Source organism: Apium graveolens, chromosome 5, assembly GCF_009905375.1.
Source record: "Apium graveolens cultivar Ventura chromosome 5, ASM990537v1, whole genome shotgun sequence".
NCBI lineage: Eukaryota > Viridiplantae > Streptophyta > Magnoliopsida > Apiales > Apiaceae > Apium > Apium graveolens.
The window spans coordinates 50,869,703-50,894,454 of record NC_133651.1 but is presented as its reverse complement, the minus strand read 5'-3'; the positions used below and the strand labels follow the sequence as shown (position 1 = coordinate 50,894,454).

Below are 24,752 nucleotides of genomic sequence, written 5' to 3'. Positions count from 1 at the left end.
CTTAGGGAATCAGAAAGCATCTTCTCAGCTTTAGTCCGGTTGTTAGCCTCCTTGAGCTCAGTGAAGGCAACATCGGAGCAGATAGATATCGCACTCCCGAGCTGAGAAACAAAAAAAAAGAGATTATAAGCAAAAAGTGGATTGGGGGGCATAATCCGGAACTACGGGATTAAAAATTCAGAAGTTACCTGCCCCCATTGACCTGTGACCCTTTTCAAGGCAGCAGTCATATTATAACCCTCAACCTCCTCCCAATCTTCCTCGGAGGGAATACTGGACATGAACCCGGCTAGGTCGATTAGAGTTTTGGTTCCTATCTTCACGGCCTCCCCATCCGGTCCCTTCCCTTCCGAGTCGCATATGACCCGGTCAGCAACAACAGTTTTTCCGCGAGGAGGCTTTCCCGGGGCGGATTTCCTCTTCTTCGAAGGAGGTTCCTCATCAGAGATTTCCTGGACATCTGGGTCCTTAGCCAGGGGAGCATTACCCGGATCAGCCACATTCCGGGGGGCAGAAGATTCGGCACCACCCTCTGCATCCGCAGATCCGGATCTGGTACCAGGGGCCCCCTTTGTTGTCTTGTATGCCAATCCCAATGAGTTAAAAGCTGCTGCATAAGCTGAAGAAGACATTATGGACCGGGATGCGGGGTTGTAATACGGCAAACCTGCAAAATGGAAAAGGAAAACTATCACCATAGGATTGATAAAAATGCAAAGACTACCAAATCCGGAAATAGAATACTGCAGTAAGCCCGGACCATGTCAAGACGTTTTATGCAAATTAGCTACAAGTAAAAAACCAAAAGATACGGAAAAGCAGAGGGACCCGGATCAAAGACCAAAATAGACTTTGATCCGGACCAAAAATTACAAGATGCAAGCAAAAGGAAGGTAATCCGGTTCTCCAAGCTGGGATGGGGACCCGGATAAAAAAAAACATTAAACAAGAACTTACAGCCAAGTTGGAACAGGAGTTTATGGTTCATGAACGTATCCCGGGTTGGCTGGAACCCGAGACTACCACAAAATTTTCTAACTTGATCTACAGCCTCCCCCTCTAAGATCTCTGGGTTGAACTTCGTCTTAACCTCCCCAGCTGTGAAATAAGGAAGATACTCCAAATCGTACCCCTTCAACATCAATATCTCCCCATTCCAATGTTTCAAAGAAGTTTGGTGCATAACCGGTTTGGACCTACCCGGACCAAATCCACACTCTGCTGCCCGGAATCTCAGCTCGTAAAAAGGTTTCTGGCTTGACCTAGAAAGATAAAATATCTGGTAAAACAATTTGAAGGTAGGCATGAGCCCGGCCTTGTTGCAGCAAGCTATGAACCAAGTCATAGACTTTATTCCATTTGGAGTTATCTGCATGGGGGATATCCTATAGACATACTTACACAGGTGCTTGAGAAAAATATGGCAGCGTGGGCTCCACCCGGACCTTAAATGCTCCAGCCAGACCGGGACAAAACCATCCGCAGGACGATGAAAGATCCTCTCATACGGCTCGGACCACCTCCAAGCGATATCAGGAGTCAACTGAAAAGCAGCCCGAATTGCCTTTTCCATATCACCCGGTTCAGCTTCAGCATAAAAATCCTTCAGCTGGTAATGATCCCGGCTGATCCCAAATGAAGCAAAAGTTGCCTTCAGGGCGCCCTGATCATAAACGCCCGGGTGGCCATCCTCGTGCCTCTCGTATCTGACTCGGGTATAGTATATGCTATCTTTAAACCCGGGTGGCTTTCTAACAAAGTGATATTTAATATCGGACCAGCGGCCATCCGGGGTGAAAATAACAGAGTTTTCTGGAAGCCTCTTGAACCGGAAGCTCGTAATTGTTCCCACGGACCCGGACCCCTTTCTAACCATCTCGCCCCGGATCTGTTCTCTACCAGACGAATCCGGATCACTCTCCTCGTCAGAAAAGTTGGGATAGCAGTTGTATACTTTCCTAGCTCACTCTTTGATCCGGACCATATACCTATTAAAATGAAGGTCAGTTAGTCTGGGCCCTACAGATTTTATTTGTCTTCCTAAGTGGTCCGGATCAGGTACGTTATTTTATCATAACCTAATGATCCGGACCACCAATGCAAGTCCAACCCGTAAAAACATCAACGATCCGGATCATGTTAACTACAATCCACAAAAGCAAACCACCATGGACCCGGATCTTGATGGCAAATACCCAGATCCGGATCCATAACAACAAAAAACTTAAAGCAAAGCCCGTATACCCGGATCCCAATGACAAACAACCATGCCCGGATCAAAAGCAACCAAAAACAGATCAAAAAACCTAAGTCATACAATCCTACCATAAACCACCCCCAAATCCGGATCCTACACACCCAACCCGGATCAAAATCAAAACCCTAACCCACAAACAGTTAACCCAAGAATTAGCAAGCAAAATCCCCCCTTTTTACACATATATACACCTATTCAACCGAAGAACATCAAGAACATGTAGTGCAAAACCCAGAAAAATCCAAACAAAAACAACCAAAATCAAACCAAAAATGCCCAAAAACCCTCAGATCTAAACATGCATAGTGAAAAAAAAAGTCATATCAAAAACAAAAAACAACAAAAACACTTATCCACGAAGAAGAATACAAATCGAGGCACTTAGAATTCGGTGAAAACCGAAATAACTCTAAGAGAAATACGGTAAATACAAAGACGAAAGGAGAGAGACTTACAATTTGACTGGGAGCGAGAGCAAGAAATGGCGGAACGACGGTGAAAAACTGAGCACCGAAAACCCAGAAGCTCCAAAACAATCCAAGAAAATTTAGAGAGAAAGAAGACGGAAGATGTGACTTTTCGTTTTTGGGGGAGAATAAAAAAGAAAAGAGAGGGCGGAGGCAGCTTTTTATAGGGGTAGGAGGGAGTTACTCCCCTGCCACGTGGCAACCAATGATTAGCCAACAGAGCAGTTACAATACATATATATGTATAATTACACACATATAAATGCAATTTAAAACCCATAATCATTATGGGCCGAGTTTTTAGGTAATAACTGCCCAAAAATTCAAATTCGTGGGAGGGAATAAACTGAAAGACGTTACAACTCCTCGCCTTTTCAAATTCCACGGCTCTTTACCCGGATCAAGAGCCCTAATCTGGATCATTGTCAGCCGGATACAGATTTGGAAGAGAAAATTACCTGAGATCAATCCGGATATCTCTACTATACCAGATCCGGATTGGGGGGCAACCAGGAGCGGAAATTTTTCTAAGGCATCAACTATTCTACCTTAATCCGGATTGGCATCTACTATACCAGATCCGGATTGGGGGGCAACCAGGAGCGGAAATTTTTCTAAGGCATCAACTATTCTACCTTAATCCGGATTGGCATCTACTACACCAGATCCGGATTGGGGAGCAACCAGGAGCGGAAATTTTTCTGAAGCAACTTTTCTACCTAAATCCGGATTGGTATCCACTACACCAGATCCGGATTGGGTGGCAACCAAGAGCGGAAATTTTTCTTTACTAAGCCAAACATGCAACCCAACTCTACTCCCTCATCCAGAAATTCTGCATAAGGGAGTGGGGGGCAAATTATAGGGTACAAGATACCCGGATAGGCGTCGACCTGGACTAAAGGGAGACATGTTCAACCGATCTGCTAAAACCCCCCTCTCCCAGGCCAATCAAGCATAGGAGCCCAGGTCCGGGTCTACCCTGCCTCCCGGATCCGGATCTGTCTGCATACCCGGATCCGGATCGAGGCCAAAACCACAGTTAGGGAGGTCTCAGCAGACACATCACATCCCACAACCCGCCAAGGAGGGGTACGTGGGCACGTGACTATGACAACTATCAACAACCAACACCCCAGACAAGCACGGCGCGTGTCAGAGGCCGTTATGACACTCTGGAGGTGGTCCTCCCATGGACACGTGTAAGCAATCTGCCCAAGCCAGGCATCCTCCGCTCCCAAGATCCAACGACCCAGATTTAGAGGTAACTACCCCTAAACCCTACCTTGGGGCTATATATACCCCCAAGGCTGAAGGGTTAAGGGGTTGGAAAATAATTTCTCTTACACTCACACATTCTCATACACTCAAAACACACAGCATCCATCACATATAGACACACATACAGAGCAGCCTCTAAATTACATAAACATATATACCCTCATCTTCTCCAAAGCCTGTTCTTATTCTCACACCGGAGGCGCCGTGGGAGCCAAACCCCCCTTCCGGTGTTGTTTTGCAGGTGCCCAACCAGCAGCTACACCTCACCCCCGCACAGAAGATCCAGGAACGCTGTCGGACGGAGCCGCCCGCTCACCGGAGTTATCAATAACCAAATTAACCAAAAAAGACATATCAAAGTATATCTCATTACAATTATTATAGTATGGGATAGATATAGTAGATGTAAATGAAAATGGTCATTTATTAACATGTAACTTAAAGATATTCATGAGTAGTATTTTTTATACATTTGTATGCCATGAATTAGAAAAAAAGATATAGGTCAACCTAGATGACGATACCTCATTACCTATATATAATTATAATTATACCTGATTAGTATTATACCTATGATCATTGACCATGTGTGATTTCTTTTAGTTAAAATAAATATAGCTAACTGTGCATCTCTTTTCGCATCTTTTAGGATATTTATCACAATTATATTACATTTATGGTTTTTCAATGAGTATAATTGTTTTTTATTATGGTATTCAGGTATTTTTATGTTTGTACGTGATTTTAATGTTTGTTTTGGTGCCGGAATTGATCAAAATAATGTTTGTTTTGGTGTCGGGATTGACGAGATTCATTATTTTTAGCGTAATCATAATGAATAAAGATGTTGCATGTTTTTTTCTGAAAAGGGTACAAAGAGAATAGATTCGGAAATTACTTGAATTGGTTGCGTAAATATGTGGTGGATGGTAAAAATTGGGGAAAGATTAAAAATTATTTGGTTAAAGTTCATGTTTGTTATAATCTTTCTGGTGTTAAAACTGCCCAGAAATTTGATAAACATCCATTGTCACCCCTTCAGGAAGGACGACCAATACTCATAAACAATGAGACGATCATCAATAAATTTGGATCCTGTAGCAAAGTTGTTAATCCATGAACCTCATCGTCACAAATTACGTCACAAACATGTAAATATGTCACATGTGAATATAAATATGGGTTCCGGGGTATTTATTTTACTTTTATTATTTTATCAGTATTCTATTATTTTATTCATATTTATGTTTATCATACACTATTTTTGTCATTAAGTACTAAGTCGGGATTTTCACGAAAACAGTGTCTATACTTTTCGAAGTGGGGACATGATCTACATATATCTTATCCTTCTCAGACACCGTTCTAAGTAGGATTAATCGAATATATTGGGTTTAGTTTATATTTAGGCCAACTAATATAGCTAATATTCGTGGAGGTCATGTATTCAGTTGTCCGGGTCGAAAATATTATTATAATAAAACCCAGTTAAATTTATTTTAAATATTTTTAAACCAACCCACAAATATAAATTTGTAACCAAACTCTACCTTTCGTATATAAGTTTGGGTTGGGTTGGGTCCTTTTGAACGGGTTAACGATTTTTTTATAAAGGTTTCAAATTATATGTCATCGCTTATTTTAAATAAATTAAAATGAATTTATATTACAATTATAGTATTTTATTTAAATTTGATGAACATCAAATTTTTTAGTAATATATATCATGTATTAAATCTACACACAATTATAAATGAAAATATGTTATATTGAATAATGTATAATTACCTATAATATATAGATTATTTAAATTATGGATCAAGTTTTTGAAAATGAATTCAGTCTAGGATTGGTCGAAATTTTTTTGAACCCATATTTAACCCATTTAATTCGGTATGAAAGTTTGTTAACCCAATCAAGTGTCAGGTTTTTTAAATCATTTAATCAGTCGAAAGAAGGGCGAGTTGAGTCGGTTGATGGGATTGACGAATTCATAAATACCCCTGGCTAATACCATTTGTGGGGGTGCTCGTGGGTTCCAAACCCGATCTAATAACCAATCAAACCAACTCTGAACCAACCTGAAAAATTTAACTAAATATCAGCTGATTTAAAAATAAATAAAACTGAATTAAATGGGTTGAATTAGGGACCCGTCCTCCCCATTCTACTACTGGCCTTTCTTATTTTATACTTCTATAAGTATTTTGCATGTACATTCTACATTATTTCGATTATATAAAATTTCAAAATAATTTCCTGAACCTTAATTAAATTTTTGTTTATAAAATTTATAGTTTATTTTTTATGTTCGACCTGCCGAAATATAATTAATGTCGTTATAGTAGGTGAATTTTCGTAAAAGTTGAGTATAAACACAACATGATATATGACCAAACTTTTATTTAGTTAAAATTGGCATATAAGCTTACTATTTCGACAAACGATTTAGATAGTTTTATTAAAACAACCGAAGAGATAAACAAGTTAAATAAATAGCCGCATTATTTCCGGATTGCTTAGCAAATTGAATATAAATATTCCTGACACTAAAAATATTTACAAAGGTTCATAAAGCAATCCAAACGACACCAACTTTCTTGAAATTAGTAGTATCACAATCGACCTTCGCACATAAAAATCAGTGATAATTCGGTATTCAGAATCATCATTTTCACCCAATGAGGTTGGTGGACAAATGCCCCCGTAGGTTGTTAAATGTGAGATCTTGTGATATTTTTAAAGCGGGCTTCAAAATATTTCAAGTATACCATATAAATAATTCTCAAAACAATATAACAATCGACCATTACGTAATACAACATAAACACCCAAAAAAATGAGGATAAATAATAACCCAAAATGATGGGTACGACAGCAAATATCACATAAAGAGAATGTATATTGAAAGAAATTTAAGAAAAAAATCAGAAAGATCGTTATGGGTGAAGGAAAATTGAAGTGATAAAAAGAGGTGGTGTTTGGCTTGAGAAAGGGTATCTAGAATTTGAGATGGGTAGAAGAGAGTGACGAATGACTTATTCTCGTTAGAACCATAATTAATAGTAGCAGGCGAGCTTACTTTAATTTTGAATATTTAAAAATTAGATAGATATAGAAAAATCCCAAGCCATGATCAAATCCATCGGATCCTCTAAATTCTAAATTTGTTTAACTAGTTAATTTTGATCAAGATTCAAAAATCAAGACCTTAAGTCCTCATTTTAGATTTTGTGTTGACTAATGAAATCAGTTATGTTGATGGATAACTTTAATTTAGCATGTACTTATTCCGGTTTCAGTACTTAGGTTTAAATTGTTAAGTTAATATATAATTTTTGAATTATGATTTTTTTTACCTTTTCTCGAAAGAACTCGAGTTTAATGAACTCGAGTCAAACTCGAGCGAACTCTAGTCGAACACGAGTCAAACATATGTTCGTTCGTTAAGTTTAAGAAACAAGAAAACTTGTTCGAACTCGAGTTCGTTACACTGTCGAACCGAACTTATCAAACTCGAACTTGAGCGAACTCGAGCGAGTTTAACGAATAACTCAATTCATTTACAGCCCTACCATCGGTTGATATCTCACTAACTACACAAACTCCTAACAACTTGAAACCCTCAATACATCAATATATACAAACCATACAAACATTATTCACAACAAACCAAGACAAATGATAGAGGAGTGAGATTAAAAACAAAGACATATATGTGAACTAACAAAATCACGATAAATGAGATAAATGATATTAGTTCCATGACTTTATCAGTTTATAACAAAGTCAAATATACAACAAAACTAAATATTACTACCAGGGAGATACATTACAATATTGAAATAACTGAATTCATCCATGGTGAGAAGAGTCGAGTCAAAAATTAGATATACAATACAATAAAATGATGATAAAGCATAATCATTACAAATAGGCAACATTTAGAAATTAAGAAATATAAGAACAAATAGAATTACAATACATTAAAATTACATTACAAATTGCAACAAATGATAGAGTACGATCACGGGTGAACAGTATACGAAAATATAAGCAGAATATTACCTTTTGTATGAGATAGTCTCGTGAAATAATCAGAAAAATCCGGCATGACGCCACAACGTATATAGTGATTGTCGGACATATGAGGGGTTGTAACCGACGTTGTCTTAATTGCTCTTTATTTAGAGCTCGTACGGAGGCCGAAAGATTCGGCCTATATGTAATCAAAAATCAAATCAAAGTTTGCTTATTGATTAATTATTTATTTTTAAAAAAAGACAGAATTTGAAAAATTCAGAATATGAGAATAGGAGATTTTAGTAGCGCTTGTGTGTTTTTCCTGTATATAGATAGATAGATTGACGAGAAATTACCAATTTTTATACTCTGCCCGGGAATCAAATCGAAGTAAATTCTAACTGACCAACCCCATAACCAAATTTTAATTAGGTTAAAGTCTGTTAAAATCAAATTAAATGACACATAAAATCAAATTATTACAATTTCTAACAAAAACTTGTGGGGTTAATCAGTCAATTATATTAAAACATTGATTTTGACAGCTCGTATTTACCGCACGCGATATAAACACAAAAGTGACAAGTAATAACAAAACGCTGTGAAACCCTAGAGAGATACAGGGAGATCGATAGAGAGAGAGAGGCTGAACGGAATCAATGGACATCTTAAAAGAAGAGTTACAAAGGCAGCGCAAGGCCCTATCGGAGCAAACCGGAGGCAAACGGATCTTCAAACGCTCCGAACTCGAACAAAAAAAGATCCAACAGCTCCGTCTCGAAGAGCGTCGCGACGCCGAGCAAAAACTCCTCCGTCAAAACCCTTCTCTCCCCATTTTAAACCCTAATTCCTCTTCTTCAAACCCTAATTCCATATCCGACCCGTCCAAAACCCGACCCGACTCCACCTCCACTTCCAAGCCCCTCACCGATGAGGAAAAGATCGATATTCTCAATTTACCCAAACCGGAGGTGATTCGACGGCTTCGATTTCTCAAACAGCCGATCACGTTATTTGGCGAAGACGATGAGGCGAGGCTGAGTCGGATGAAGTATGTGTTGAAAGCTGGATTGTTTGAGGTGGATGACGATATGACGGAGGGACAGACGAATGATTTTTTACGTGATATTGTCGAATTGAAGAAAAGGCAGAAGATGGGGAATATGGGGGATAGGAAGAGGAAAATGTCGAGAGAGGAGCGGAGTGAGGATAATGATGGTGGAGGTGGGGATGATGAGGAGGATTTGAGTGGCGGTGATGATGAGGATAATGATCGGGATTTGAAGAGGATGAGGAGTGAGTTTGAGGAGTTGTGTGATGAGGATAAGATTCTCGTGTTTTTTAAGAGGTTGTTGATTGAGTGGAAACAGGAGTTGCAGGCGATGACTGATATGGAGAAGAGGACGGCCAAAGGGAAGAGTACAGTTGCTACGTTTCAGCAGTGTGCGCGGTATTTGAACCCGTTGTTTAAGTTCTGTCGGAAGAAGGTGAGTTTTTCTTACCAGTTTATATGAAATGTTAGTTTTTTATCATGTTATATTTTATTTTTATTTTTTAAAGTGAACCGGTTGCTAAGGTCTTAAGAAGGTGATTAGTGAAATAATTTGTCATAAGTTGAAAATTACGGATGCCCTGTAATGCCACTATAAGTGTTGTGTGATACCATAGTTCTTTTGAAAAATTTAATGGAAAAAGCACATTATGCGTTAGTCTGGTAAACATGGCTTTGAATACTGTAATGCTATCTGATTACTGAACATACTGTCATATCAACTTTGGTTTTTAAGTTATAGCAAGGAAAACTTAGATATCAGCTAATTTGAGTAGCTCTAAGTATGAGAGGGAGGGTCTGTACTTGGACTACATTTGGTATGTGATTTATTATGTGGTTCAGTTTTTGTTGGATAGGTAGATTATTACCAATATCTTAGAGTATGACAGTAGACATCTCAGAGTATGACAGTAGACATCTCAGAGTATGACAGTAGACTTGTAGAAGGAGCTATTTGCTTCAGTTCATTTGGTAGTGGATTTTATTAGTAAAATGTGTCAATTATATTTATTTTGGATAACACTTGTATTTCAATTGTTAGATTTCTGTATAAACCATTGTGTTTTTAATTAATAATAAGTTTGAATATGAGTTGACACGAAGATAGGTTTAGTCTCCTTTATCCATACCGCGTTTACATTATGGAATCATATTGTAAATAGGAAAATAGTCTTAAATGTAAAATGGTGAATTCTATATGGTATAACAAAAGTTAATTTGAACCAATTACTCTAGCCAAATAGAACCAAAAGTTGAACTTATTATAGCTTGAATATGAGATTTTAAAGATCAATGCAAATTAGGACAATTGTGTCAGATCCATTTAGGTTTGCAACTGGGGTGTAAACAAGTCAAACTATCTGCAGGCTATTCAAATCGGCTCAACAATAGTTGAGCCAAGCTAATTTGTTGTTTAACACGTGACAATCTATGTTTTTTAATAGATTCTTCAGGATGATATCCGGCAAGCATTGATGTTGATGGTCAACTGCTGCAAGAAGCGGGACTACCTAGCTGCAATGGATCATTATATCAGAATGGCCATTGGAAATGCACCTTGGCCTATCGGTGTTACTATGGTTGGTATTCACGAGCGTTCAGCTCGTGAAAAGATTCACACCAATAGTGTAGCACACATTATGAATGATGAGACTACGCGCAAGTATTTGCAGTCAGTAAAAAGATTGATGACATTCTGTCAGCGGCGATATCCTACGATGCCTTCTAAAGCAGTTGAGTTCAACAGCTTGGCAAATGGCAGTGACCTGCAATCTTTGTTAGCAGAGGAGAGAGGCGACGTAGGTAGTGAACCTGATGAGGAAAGGCTTCGGCTGATGGCTCCTCCAAGTGAGAACTAAATAATTTTAGGCAGTTCTTTGTTGCTCACTTGATTTTGATTCTCTGTAATGCAATTTTATGATATAATTGCACAACTCTGTAACATGATGCTGGAAGAATGCATAGATGTTTTATGTATGATGTACGTTTAATGTGAATGTATTCTTTCTTGTTTTGTGGTTGGTGTTTTACTCTAGAACTAGCATAATAACCCGTAGAGGCACGGGTCTTTTCTAGAGTTTTTTTATATACTATACAATTATAATGTTTTTAGGGCAATTTCAACAATACCCTTATATAGGCTCTTAGTCAAATTTTGAAGAAATGGAGATAAAATTTTTCTCCAACAAGCTTCACCCCTCTATAACATTAAAAGTTTCGAATGTTTCCTCACTTTTAGGAGTTAATATCCCATTAACTATTATTATATTATATTTTTCTTACCCGTTATTTTATATTTAATGAATGAATATAAACAGGGTAGTAAGTGTACGTTTAAAACGAAACGATTAAACTTAAGCGGTAGAATGTCGTTAGTATGTTTACAAATAAAAAATTAAAAATTAACATACATGTTGAATACTGAGTTGACCAAAATCTTGAATTTTATTTAAATAAACTATATGTACCGTTCTATATTATTACTAAGTTCACTACTAACTTACGATTGACATACTCAATTTAAAAATATAAAAAATGCATAATTGAAGTCAGAATGTCTTGCAATCATAATATATAATAATATAAAATTTACATTATTGTTAATATTAAAATTGATTTTAATGAAAAATATTAGTTTTTGAAATTCAACGTATGTATGTATCATATATGTATGGGAAAATGTTAGTTTTTTATTTACACTACTGTTAAGAAAGTAAGATTAAGTTATATGTATGTGTGTGTGTTAGCATGTAAATTATTGTATGTTATATATCTTAGTAAATTATGATGATTTCAATTATCTAAGATTATGATGATTTCAATTATTTATATGCTAAATATCTGATTTATGTACATATATAATCATTATTAACATTTAGTGAGATAATTGATTACTTAACTAACATGCATTTATAATTATTCAAAAATTAAAATTATGTAATAAATAAATTGTTATTATTTATATATGATATTCACATTATCACTGACAAACAATCCATATCTATTTTTTACGCAACCGGGTATCAATCATGGTTGTAACATAAAAATGAATTATATATTTTTAAGACTTATTATTGATATTCATGAATTTTTTTCAAGAATTCGAAAGAAAAATTGTAATTATATCGTTATTTAAACTGTTTTTAAATTTCTTTCATTATGACTCTAATATTTCTTCATATAATAATTTGATAACATTTTATACTATTCTCCTAAAATTAAAAATTTTCAGTTCGATGAAGTTTTATAAATATCAGTTGAACTGGTTAATTCCTTCAAATTATTGAACAATATATGTTTTTTTTCTTAAATAATATAAAATGCATTGAATCAAATGCTACAATATAGTATAGATATAACTTTTATTTTAATAATTCAAAATATTAAAATAATTCAAAATATTTGTACAATATTATTTTGATCAATGAATATTGTTGATCTAAAAGAATTATTTATTAAAAGCTAGTTTTTTAAAGTGAAAAATGAAAAATAAATCGATTTAGTATATAATTGTAGTTTTAACAAATCTCGTGAGATCTCATTTCAAATTTCAAATATTCTTAAAATCGGGACAAATCCCAAAAATAATAATACGTTACCAGTGAAATTAGTAATTTTAATATAAATAATCAATTGACCTGATCTTATAAAGACCTCAAACACATTAATTTATATTAACACAAGATATTAAAAAATTTCACATTATTGGTAAGCGCCGAGCTTGTAATTTAAATTTACTAAACGTAAAATGTGACGATGTTTTTCGGCCGGGTCATGTAGTCAAATTTCGAGTATTTTTTGAACAATGGACCAAGTTCTAAAATGCACTGACTCATTATAATTCGAGATTATCAAAATATGTAATACCAAATATAAATTATTTATTTATAAGCGATTCTATTTTCAATATTTTAAAAAAAAATTATATAATGTACATTTTAATTACTTTTTATAATAAAAAATATGTTAAAAATATATGAGATATATTTTCAAACTAAAAAATGATTAATAAATAAGATAATAATCCATTTATGTACTATGCCTAATTTTATATTTAGAATTCAATTCTTTAAAATTAACTGTACAAATATTCAAATAACTATTTTTTTTTTTGCGTAATTCAAGTAAGTATCTTTAAAGTTAAATAAAATATTTATTTAGCACACTTACATATTATGTGTATGATAAAAATCACATGTGAGAATATGGTGTAGTGGTAAGAGGTTGTATAGTTGAATGAAATAACCTGAGTTCAATTCCCACAAACCACATTTTTTATATAAATATTAAAAACAGTGGTAATTTAGTCTTTTAAATGAGACTTTTTAATCCATGAAATATAATTCGAGCTTATCTAAATATGTAATAGCAAATATAAATTATTTATATATAAGCGATTCTATTGTCAATATTTTTAAAAAAAATTATATATGTACATTTTAATTACTTTTTATAATAAAAAAATATGTTAAAAATATATGAGATATATTTTCAAACTAAAAAATGATTAATAAATAAGATAATAATCCATTTATGTACTATGCCTAATTTTATATCTAGAATTCAATTCTTTAAAATTAACTGTACAAATATTCAACTAACTATCTTTTTTTTGCGTAATTCAAGTAAGTATCTTTAAAGTTAAATAAAATATTTATTTAGTAGACTTACATATTATGTGTATGATAAAAAACACATGTGAGAATAATTTGCAGTGGTAAGAGGTTATATAGTTGAATGAAATAACTGAGTTCGATTCCCACAAATCACATTTTTTATATAAATATTAAAAACAGGGGTAATTTAGTCTTTTAAATGAGAGTTTTTAATCTCATGAAATTATAATCTTGTTGGGCTATTATATATAGAAGAGATTGGTTCCGGTGAAATAAATGAGCAAATTCCAACTTTTTTAGTTGACAGGCAAGATGATACGCTCTCAAAAGTGGTTCTACCGGATAGTAGAAATAATTATTTTTAAAATTTTCTTTTTTTAATAAAAATATTTAATTTATATTAAAATGTACAATTTTTTTTTAAAATATAACTACATGTATAATAAAATATAACTACATGTATAATAAATCACTATAAAATACGTGTAGAAAAGTCAAATGAAAAATATAAAAAAACAGAAGAAGTTAGCCTTAATTTATCTACATAATTTTCAATTTATTACTTGTAGTGCTACATGCTTATTTTAATTGTTTTTAGAATCTTAGCAACTAATTTACTATAGTATGCTAAATTAAATTACTTAACTACTTTAATTTTTATCATTGAAAATTAAATTGGTGTAAAAAAAGGTGATTGTACTTTTTTTTATCACCAAGGTGATTGTACTTTAAATATTAGCTATTGATTCATAATAGTTTTGGAAAAATATTTGTACGCTAGAACATGCTAGTTGGGTTAAAAATTAAAATACCAATCAGAAGGAAATAATTGCCCAAAATATAAATTGTCGGGAATTTCCATACAAAGTAGCAATAAATAAATATCCTCGCGAATTCAGTATTTAAAATTTTATCAAATATTACGCATTATTTGCATGCGTATAACTTTTTTGTCTCTTATAAATACGCATTTGTGCAATTCGTATTTCATTAAAAAGAAAAACGAAATAACCATGCTTAACAGGTGTTTTTTTGCAGATTTTTAAATTTTGAATATACATTCCTCAAATTCGTGGATATTTTAGACAGTTGTTCATGCAATGGATATTTTTGACATTTAAATTTGGAAAGTAGTATATTTAGGTATTTTTTCATACTAATTTTAAAATAAAAATATATATTTGAAAAAATGGATCAACATGTCACTTTGCGATGTAAAATGATACAAAATATCATTTCTGAAAATTATATCTCAAAATTATATCTCAAAATGTCACTTCATCACGTTATATCGTGTAACGTGAGAGAAACAACCCAAAAAGATAACACAATGTAGCATTTTGTGTTTTTATTTTTTTAAACTTTTAAGGCCATAACGTTACTTCATGTAACATTAAAAAATGTTTTTTTCTTATTTTTTACTTCTTTTGGTGTATTGTTTAGGTGTCCGAAAATACCATTTAATATTATGTTTTTGATATTTTTTTATTTAATATTTTTAAAATTTAAAAGTATATCATAATTTAACATTTTTTAAGATTTTAGGGTTCACCAAATGTCTTTTAAATTTTAGCGTCTTTTTTTAAAAAAATTAATAAATATTATATTGATGTAGGGTTTAGGATACCCTAGAGACTATACCCTAGTTTAAGCTAGGGTTTAGGGACATTACGCATAAATTTTAGGAATAAAAAATATAAATTTTATATTAAATAATTTTAAAATTTAAAAGTATAACTTAATTTTATAATTTTTAATATTCAGATTCACCAATCTCTTTTGAATTTTAAAAATAATTTAAATATTTTTTTTGTATTTTAGGATTTAATAATTTTTTATTTTGATTTACTTTTTTAAAAAAGTTACATGTTTAAAACGCTAGATAGAATTAGAGATGCACAAAAAGTCCGGGCCCGAAAATCTGGTCCGACCCGATCCGGTCAAAATTCGGTCAAGTCCGGCCTGATCCCGGCCCGGGCTTCGGGCCTCGACGGGCCCTATATTTTTAGGCAAAACCCGACCCGGTTAAAAACTCGGGCTTCGGCCCGGCCCGGCCCGATTAAAAGCCCGAAAAAGCCTGGTTATAATCTGATTATTCAAATATATTTTCTTATATATTTATAAATTCACATTTACTATAAATATAAATAATACTTTAAACACATATATATTTACATATTTGTGATTAATAATATTATTTATATACTTCGTTGCATAAATAATGAAAAAAGATATAATAAGTACACTATATATATTTGAATATCATTGTTATGAATATTTGGATATCATTGTTATCATAACAATAACAATGATATCATTGTTATCATAACAATGATAAAATATATTATATAAACATGTTTATTTTTTTCCAAACTTAAATATTTTCAACGAAGTAATGTTTTCATAAAATATTTCATGTAAACTAATACATTTTTACGATGATATAGTTGATAACACATGTATTTTTCGGAATTCTAACAATACTCGATCCGATTTAAATTAGAAAAAAGCCCGGCCCGATCCGATCCGGCTCGAAAAAAAGTCCGATTAGGTCCGCCTCGAGGGCCCAAACGGGCTTTGATATTTCCGGAAAGCCCGGTCCGGTCAAAGTCAAAGTTAATCTTTATATTTATTTTAGAATAATTTTACTTATAATGAATTTTCTATTTTATAATATCTAGTAATAAAACTTTATAATTTTAACTTAAAATATAAGCCTTTTTGATGTTTTTTATATTTTTTTTTATAAAAAACTTATTTCAAATTTCAGTTTATTATATATTATGAAAATAAAATTAAAATATTAAGTGAAATGAACTAATGGGAAATTGGAAACGTGTGGGCATAACTCCACGAAGGGGCGCGTGTTGTTGAGTAACAGGAGCTGAAAGTTTATGAGCTGTATTCCACAATTATTCAAATGCCGAATTTACACCATGTTCACCAGTTTTTTAGATAAAGAAAAGAAAAAATTGGACTAAATTTTGCAGAAAAGAAAAGATAAGATTTAGTACGTAATTTTCTTTCCTATATCCCTAAATTTTCGAAGAAAAGAAGAGGAAGTAAAAATTTGTTGAAATATTCCACATAATTATAACTCTAATTAATCTTCTTTTTTCTCAAAGTCATCTCATTTTTTTAAAAAAATTGGAGTGAACTTGATACAAATCATTCTTTTACCGGTACAGGTTAGCTATGATAAAAAAAAAATACGATAAAAAAAAATCATTCAGGTTAGCTATGATAAAAAAAAAATACGATAAAAAAAAATCATTCGTTTTCCAGTATTACCATTTTTCATTACTCCAGTCCAGTCCAGGTTCGATATATAAAATTGGGGAAGATCAAATGTTACATGTTCTACAAGGCGTCTAGGGGTTCAAGAATCAGATTCCATAAAATTAGAAATGGAATCTGCAGCTAAGAAAATTAGACAAGAATACCAAGATGAAGAAGACAGAATCAGCAGCTTGCCAAACGAGCTAGTTCATAAAATCCTGTCATTTACAGACGCAAAAGAAGCGGTTCGAACCAGCGTTCTCTCGAAACGATGGAAACCTATATGGCTTACTCTCCCTTTTCTTAATTTTGGCATATATACCAATTGTTCATTTCACAAAACCTACATGTTTCTCCGCCATGTTTTGTTGAATCGTGACCATCATTCTAATGTTTATCAATTGAATTTGAGTGTTTCCGACAAGTTTTGTGTTAAGGTGCCTAATGAGAGAAGTTTACTTAAAAGGTTTATTGAGTACGCAATCTCGCACAGTGTTGAGAATTTAGGTATTCGCTTGGCATATAATAATTATAAGCCTTTTAAGCTGTCCACCTTTAGTTCAAAATCGTTAAGGAAACTCACTTTGCAATTGGTACTAGATGACGAGTCAGTGGAATCAGATTGTTGGGATTTGCCTGTTTTAACCACTCTTCACCTCAAGGCGGATCCCAATGATTGTCCAGACTTGCCTTATTCGTGTTTGACATGCTTGCCTGCCTTAACAACTTTGTGTCTTGAAGATTGGGATTTTACTTCATACTTTTCTTTCACTTTTTCCAAATTAACGACTCTCTGTTTATCCGGGCCTGATAGATTGCCTGAAACAGTTTGGAACTTCCCGTGTTTATTAAGTCTAGAACTGGCTGTAGATCTTCCCAGAAATATTAATCACGTATTATCTACATTTGTTAATCTACAAAATCTTACAATAGTTTTAAGAGAGATGTTCTGGAAACCTGATCTTTTCATATCTTGCCCTCAGTTGCTGAACCTAAATCTTACGATTTGCTCCTCCGTTCCTCCTACTTATAGTATTGCAGTTTTGGCACCTAAACTCTGCAGTTTCACTTCTTCTGGAATTTTTTCAATCACTTTCGGAGTTATTCAGTTACAGAATGTAAATATAAAGTTACAGGACTGGTTTCAGGACATGAAACGCGAAGATAGGGAAAAATATTATCTGCGGTTTACAAATATGCTTCTAGGATTTGGTAGTGCCAAGAATATTTCTTTTGACTCTGACAGCATTGAGGTAACTTAATAAAAATTATTATGATGTTTTCCTCTTCAGTGAATTTTTTATAATCAGATCTCAGTTTATGCTTCTTTTGGCTGTTTTAACCTAGAGCATCTATTGCGCTTTATTTTGCTAAATATCTATTGCGCTTTTAACCTTGAGCATTAATATCAATTCAATTTCCAAACTTGACCGAATCTTATAGTACCTTTTAAACTTTTCTTGTGGATAGTCATTGCAAATAATGACGTATCAGTTTGTAATTATGTCACTTCTCTTGAGGTTAATGAGATCTTGCCTCCTGCAAAATCTGATAACTCATAAAATAAATACATAAGCAGTTGGCCTGTTAATTATTTCCCGGTGCATTTTGAGATGCTCATCCAAATTACAGTTTATTTTAATTGAGTTTTGTTGTATTTTCTCAATCTTACTTAATTATTTTGTAGGTACTTTCTGCAATTTCTGACTTTCTTTGCAAGTGTTCCTTCTCCATTCTGTAAGGTGAAGTATGTGAAGCTACCGGAAGAATATAAAAAATCAAGTATATCTAGTGCCGTTAGAAGTTACTTACTTGGGGGCTCTCCAAAAGCTACCATTGTCGCATCATTGCTTCAGGTATTTAATTAATCTATTATTCTTCTCAATAACTGAATGAAGTCTTTTTCTTGTTTTGTAGGAAATATATAATTAGGTAGTTATTTCTATTAATTATGGAATTGTGACGGGGAAGTGTGGGGATAAAGTGGGATGTGTATCAAGTTTGATGCCAGTGTGATTGATATTAGGATTTTTAGCTTCTAATTGAATGAAACGTGATTGGTGTATGGTTTAATATTAGTAGAGGCAGAGTTATACTTGTGACTAATCTGCAAAACACTTTATACTAAGAATTGGTTTGTTATCTCATAAATAAGATGCTAATGTTATTTATAACAGGAGTTCTAGCATCCATGTGAATGAGAATTGACTTGTGAGATTTTATTTAGTATAGTGTATAGACCTAGAAAGCAGGGATAGTATCCCCATGTCAGGATAACTGTATCCTGATACTGGACAAGGGATACTCGAACAATCCCTTAAATTTTATTTTTCACAAACTGTAGTCAAAATTGATGTTAACTATTTCAACAAAAAAGGATCGATGTTTTTTATTTGCAAAACAGAACTGTTGACTATATTTATATTCAAGTTTGCTAAATTGAAAATTCTAACTTAATTTCTTGTTTTTTTCGAAAATAAAAAATCCATGCACTTAACTGAATTTGCAAAAAAAATATTTAATTTTATTAAGAGGTTTAATCTGATTAACATTAATTATATATGAAAAGTTATTTATTATATATTCCATAGATCTCCATGTTTTCAGATGTTGGATCCGTTCATCTTCATGTATGCACCCGCACCGCCACACCTGCTTCCCAGCTTCTTAGGTACTGATGAAGTTATACTAGGAAAAAATGAGCAAAACAGCCTATACTAAGAAAGCAGATACCAGTCTCAAGAGTATTTATTTCTAGATCATTTCCAATTATCTCTAATAATAACACATATTATTAATAAAAGTCTAAACATTAAGATTATATGCATCTAATTTTGTTCATGATTCTATCTACGGGTGAAGGCCCTACATTTCAAATTTTCTAGTCATAAATGCCTAAAATATCACTTGTCTTGAAAGCTGCCCAGAATAACAAATTTTATACGCATCATGTGGATGCGAAGGTTTCGAAAATGCATAATGGAAATGTGAATGTGCTTTTTGTTGTTTTACTTAATGCTGCATACGCATCCCAAGGATGCAGTGGCTAAGTAGACACATATGCACAATGTGCATGTCACTTTATAAATTCTTTTTTTTTGAAACTCTTTGGCCGCTACCATGCTTTCAGTCTTCTTATGTAGCCCTAACTGAGGAAGCCCTGTTTCCACGATGTTCAGAAGCCCGTCAGAATCACCTAGAAGCATCGCAATTAACTAACTATCATCTTCAAGCCTTTTGCTTTCACTAATTCTATAGTGTATGATAATATGGGATCATAACAAATTATGTGGGCATCATATTCTAAAAGATCAAGAATTCAGGATAAAACATAACTATACAAACTTGTGTATATTAGTATATATGGGTAGATGAAGTGGAAAATAGGTCTCCCCTTATCGTGAATTGAAGCGGAGAGAGTGATGCGTCTGCGGATGAGGTTTAATTTAGATTAAAAAAAGCAGATTGAACTAGTATAAGCATGTTGCGTATGTGGATTAAAAATTGCTATTTCAGACACATGACACTGAATTTATGTTATATAAGGCATTATCTCTTTTAACCACGGAAACAATGGGAATGATGACTTGAGCCCTGATGATTACACTTATAAACAAAATAAAACCCCTATATTTATATTATTTGACTTAGGGCTCATTTGATAATAACTGAATGAGAAATTTTAAAGGCTCGTTCAGAATATGATGTCGATAAGATTGTTTGTTAATTTTTATATAATCTGGATGAAGGGAAAAAACTTCTGGATGATCCACTCACCAATTTCTCACCTCTGTCGTCTAGATACTCTTTTACTTATTATATTCCAAAATAATACTGCTATCCTTACAATATTGGTATCCAAGCAAAGCACATGATTTGTATTCACCTCTTGGTCTCTTCTCTTGGCTGCTTTTTGGTTGTGCAATGAAGTTATTGTATCATGTATTTAATTGTATCTATTTTATTAAAATTAAATTTTTTATAGGTAAATCGAATGACAAAAAATGACCAAGCTCAATAAATTAGAATAATAGTATAGTTTCTCTAAAATCACAAAAGAAGAGGATGGACGCAAGATAGAAATTTTTAATTCACGTGCTTTTAGAGATTATAGTAATTGTTAAGATTGACATGTGTTATTCCTGTACTCATTTAATTTAATATATTGATTCTAATCTTAATCTTAATAGTGATATCGATCTTAGAAAAAAATTGTTAAACAAAATCAATATTAAAAGAAATTATCATCGTTCAGATAATGTATATATTCTTTTAACAAACAACATCATTCATTCAAATTTTCAGAAATCTTATCATCCAGAAATTTGTATCATCCAGAGATGACTGTTCAGATTAAACAAATGACCCCTTAGATTTTAAAATTAACTTTTTGAATGTTTGGATCCCAATTGTGGCTATTGATATGTTTCCTGTTGAGTTTAATAGCTGGTTAGGGGATGAAATATCTAAGTTTAATATTACAGCATACTTGTATAGTTGTATTAATGTTAAGTTTCGATCATCAATGTGTTTGCTGGTTAACATATTGGGGTCTGAGTTGTCACTTGGTCTGATTTTCAAGAAAGGAAAAAGAAAAAAGATCCAAGCGTGCAATTCAAATGCCAGATGCCATTATAATCCAATTATATTGATCTAAATCTATGTTGTGTTACACATGCCTACATCAGGAGATACAGAACTAAGCACCAGGGAGTTTCCTTCAGATATGGGCCCCCCTAAACAGCAACCTTTAGTCTAATTTCCCAAAAGCCCAACTTGGATCAGGAAACCAACCAACCTGGCTTATGGATTATGCAACCTAAACAAGTAAACTTTATGTTGCTATATATATATATATCAAAAGAATTGTACACAGCAGATATGATGCATAATAATCTCCTTTAGTTTCTTCCCTTTTCTTTTTTATTTTTATTTTCTCTCTAAGTTCTGGAGTTAACTCTCACTGAAAGAGAGCTTGTGATAGTGTATAATCCAAAATTCATTAAATCTAAAATTAATTGAATCCATACACACCCAAGAGAATGAATAACTACCCTTACCATAGATGCTGATTGAAACCATAGATTTTTAGGAGGTACTCGTATATGCATGTTCGTCACATGCTCGCGCGCAAACTAGGACACATGTACATCCACATGTCTTAATTTCGAACACCAAAATTTTAAGTTCAGAGGCTAGTTTTACCTTTTTTTTTTGCAAAACTAATACTATCATTTACCATGGTTATACTGTGCACTGCATTAGTTGTTAGTCCAAGCTTTTCGTTAAAACTAGAAGTGTCACATAAAGATAGCCAATTCTAACGTCAGTTGGAGATATGTTACTGAAGTTTTCAATTCTTTTCAGAACAACATGATTCCTCAAACAGAAGTAGTTTCCGCAACAGCTGAAAATGCAGTGCTACAAGATCCCTTGGCAGCTCCAACAAAGGAGCTGGTTGATTGTCAACATAGAAATAAAGCTTTGAGCGTTCACACTGTGGACATGGGGGTTCAAGAACAGCATATGCTCGAGAATCCTCTAGTAGATGCCGACAGGGTTAAAAAAGTTGATTCTCCTGTTGAAGGGACAAGCAATGATCGGGTGAGCTCTACCAAGGGGTATAGAGGATTCGGTTTATGGCGAGGCCATGAGGTTAATTCCGAGTGTGTATGCTTACTTGATCTCATTATGCATAAGTACCCGGAAACCTTTGAGCACTTCACCACAAAAAACAAGAGATTATGCACTTTGATGCTGAATACGTTGTGTTCCTCACTGAATGCTTTTACCAAAATGTCTATGACTGAGGTTGATTCTGAGAGTATCGTTAAGTACAGGAATACATTTGCGTACTTGCAGAATATGGGATTCAACTTAAGTTGGGTTGTGACTCGCCTAAACTATGTTCAACATCTCCGGTTTTCAAAACCCCTACTTACTGAGCTTCATGCAATTGACTGTCGCATTGATGATACTAAAAGTAAAATACAAGATCTGCAGGCTCAAGTTAATGATGCAAAAAATATACTACAAATTCTGCAGACCCATCGCTCGGAGAAGATGACTGAAATTCAGAAAGAATTTGGAACTATGGGTATTAACCTTGCTGTTGGTTGTATTGGAGATGATCTACTATCTAGTCCCTAAATTTAGTAGATTGGTGTGTAGTATCTCGCAACTCTTGTCTATTGTCTAGTCTTGAACTCTTTGGTACTTGAGCTATCATGCTTATTGATATTGTCTAGTCCTGAAGTCTTTAGTACTTTGAGCTATAACTGTATTTGGTGTTTAGTTCATAACTAATTGGTGTTTGGTTTCCAGCAACTTGTCATGGAATTTTCTAAATGCATGTTGGGTATCCTGTACTAAATTGATACATATGTTGTTTCACCCCAGCGAGTTCCTAGTTTATCTGATTGTGATATGTGTTCTGGCTATTTCATATCCATCTCCTTAGGCCTTATTTGGATTGGGGATTGAGAACGGAGGGGTTGTGTTGGATTGTGTTAGACTAGGTTGAGTTGGGCTGAGTTAGGTTTGGTGGAATCCTCAACTCATTTGGATGCAGGAGTTAGATGAGTAGGGCCTACCTTGTTTGCTTTAGAAGTTATAATAAGGTTGATTTTTACCATATTTGACAATTGAAATATGTATTGAAATTTAGTGAATAATTTTATCTAAATTATTAAACTAAACTTTAAAATAATTTTTAAAAATTAGAAAATTTTCAAAAAAAAAATGAAAAACTTATATAATTAAATCAAAGAATTAAATTTTCATAAAATTACAACCTTATCATAAAATTAAGTAAATTTTCATAATGATTAACATGAGTGTACCATTTAAATCTATTGAAAAGAATATTGCAAAATAAAAAAATATTTTTTAATGCTGAAAATGGAACAATAAATTAGTCACCAGTTTTCTACATGTCATTTTTGTAAATCTTTATTACTCTTAAAAATAGTACTGATTAACTAAGATATAAAATGAATACACCATACTGTTATCAAATGAATGCTCTTTGTCAAGCAGGGAATAATTTCAGCAATGGTAATGACTGATTGTGCTTGCTTCTTCTAATTTCTACTTCCAGCATTGCCATCAATGTCATAACCATCTTCTATATCTCTGTTTCTAAATCTTCTCTTCCACCCTAACAAGTAGTAGTAAATTTCAGCAACTAGAGATAACAAAAGACAACCAAAAACGACACTTAAAGTAAGTCCTACTGTATTTAAAGATTTCATCTTGCGACTTCAGCCTCTGTTAGCCCCTCCTTAGTTTCGCAAAAGTTTGCATCTCTATTCGCATCACATCAGCAACTTAAAAACATGCACTTCATAATTTGACCATAAAATTTTGCTCAAACCTACTCAAATCTTACATGAACTATACAAGCAACTAGTATACAAAAAACATAAGAAAGAAAGATGAAGTCTTTTTAGGTATAATAAATGAGTAGTCTCACTCTTCACCAAGACACCACACAAAAAGAAGAATCCAACAGTGAATAACAACACTTTTGATTAAAGACACCTTTTACATAAAATCACATTATTGAATCATGAAAATACAGATGAGACGAGGTATAGTATGTAAACCAAATCAAACAAATAGACTCTTTTGCATAATTATTATTGAATCATGAAAACAAGTTAAGTAATAATATTTGTGAAAACTCTAAAAACTTGGCAAAAAAAAAATAATAATGAAAACACAGCTGGAGAGGTAAGTAAAGAGTGGGAAAAAAGGTGGGCATAGCATATCCTTGT

General features: G+C 33.3%; 2 protein-coding genes across 2 annotated transcripts; both read left to right on the top strand.

Moving 5' to 3' along the window:
• The first annotated feature begins 8,612 nt into the window (after window positions 1–8,612).
• Window positions 8,613–11,093, top strand: LOC141723995 (uncharacterized). The gene is made up of 2 exons (XM_074525979.1): window positions 8,613–9,515; window positions 10,525–11,093. Exons 1-2 carry the CDS (start codon window positions 8,688–8,690, stop codon window positions 10,936–10,938), a joined length of 1,242 nt encoding a protein of 413 aa, XP_074382080.1. The 5' UTR covers window positions 8,613–8,687; the 3' UTR covers window positions 10,939–11,093.
• Window positions 11,094–16,999: 5,906 nt separating this feature from the next.
• Window positions 17,000–22,476, top strand: LOC141723994 (FBD-associated F-box protein At4g10400-like). Its single transcript, XM_074525978.1, has 3 exons — window positions 17,000–18,227; window positions 18,662–18,830; window positions 22,342–22,476. The coding sequence occupies exons 1-2, from the start codon at window positions 17,103–17,105 to the stop codon at window positions 18,713–18,715; spliced, it is 1,179 nt and encodes a 392-aa protein (XP_074382079.1). The 5' UTR covers window positions 17,000–17,102; the 3' UTR covers window positions 18,716–18,830; window positions 22,342–22,476.
• The last annotated feature ends 2,276 nt before the right edge of the window (window positions 22,477–24,752 follow it).

Bases quoted from the DNA above. Each gene is read 5' to 3' on its own strand.
- LOC141723995 (XM_074525979.1), top strand. From the start codon at position 8,688: ATGGACATCTTAAAAGAAGAGTTACAAAGGCAGCGCAAGGCCCTATCG. The intron at 9,516-10,524 runs GTGAGTTTTTCT...GTTTTTTAATAG, and splicing joins TTAAGTTCTGTCGGAAGAAG to ATTCTTCAGGATGATATCCG.
- LOC141723994 (XM_074525978.1), top strand. From the start codon at position 17,103: ATGGAATCTGCAGCTAAGAAAATTAGACAAGAATACCAAGATGAAGAA. The intron at 18,228-18,661 runs GTAACTTAATAA...ATTATTTTGTAG, and splicing joins TTGACTCTGACAGCATTGAG to GTACTTTCTGCAATTTCTGA.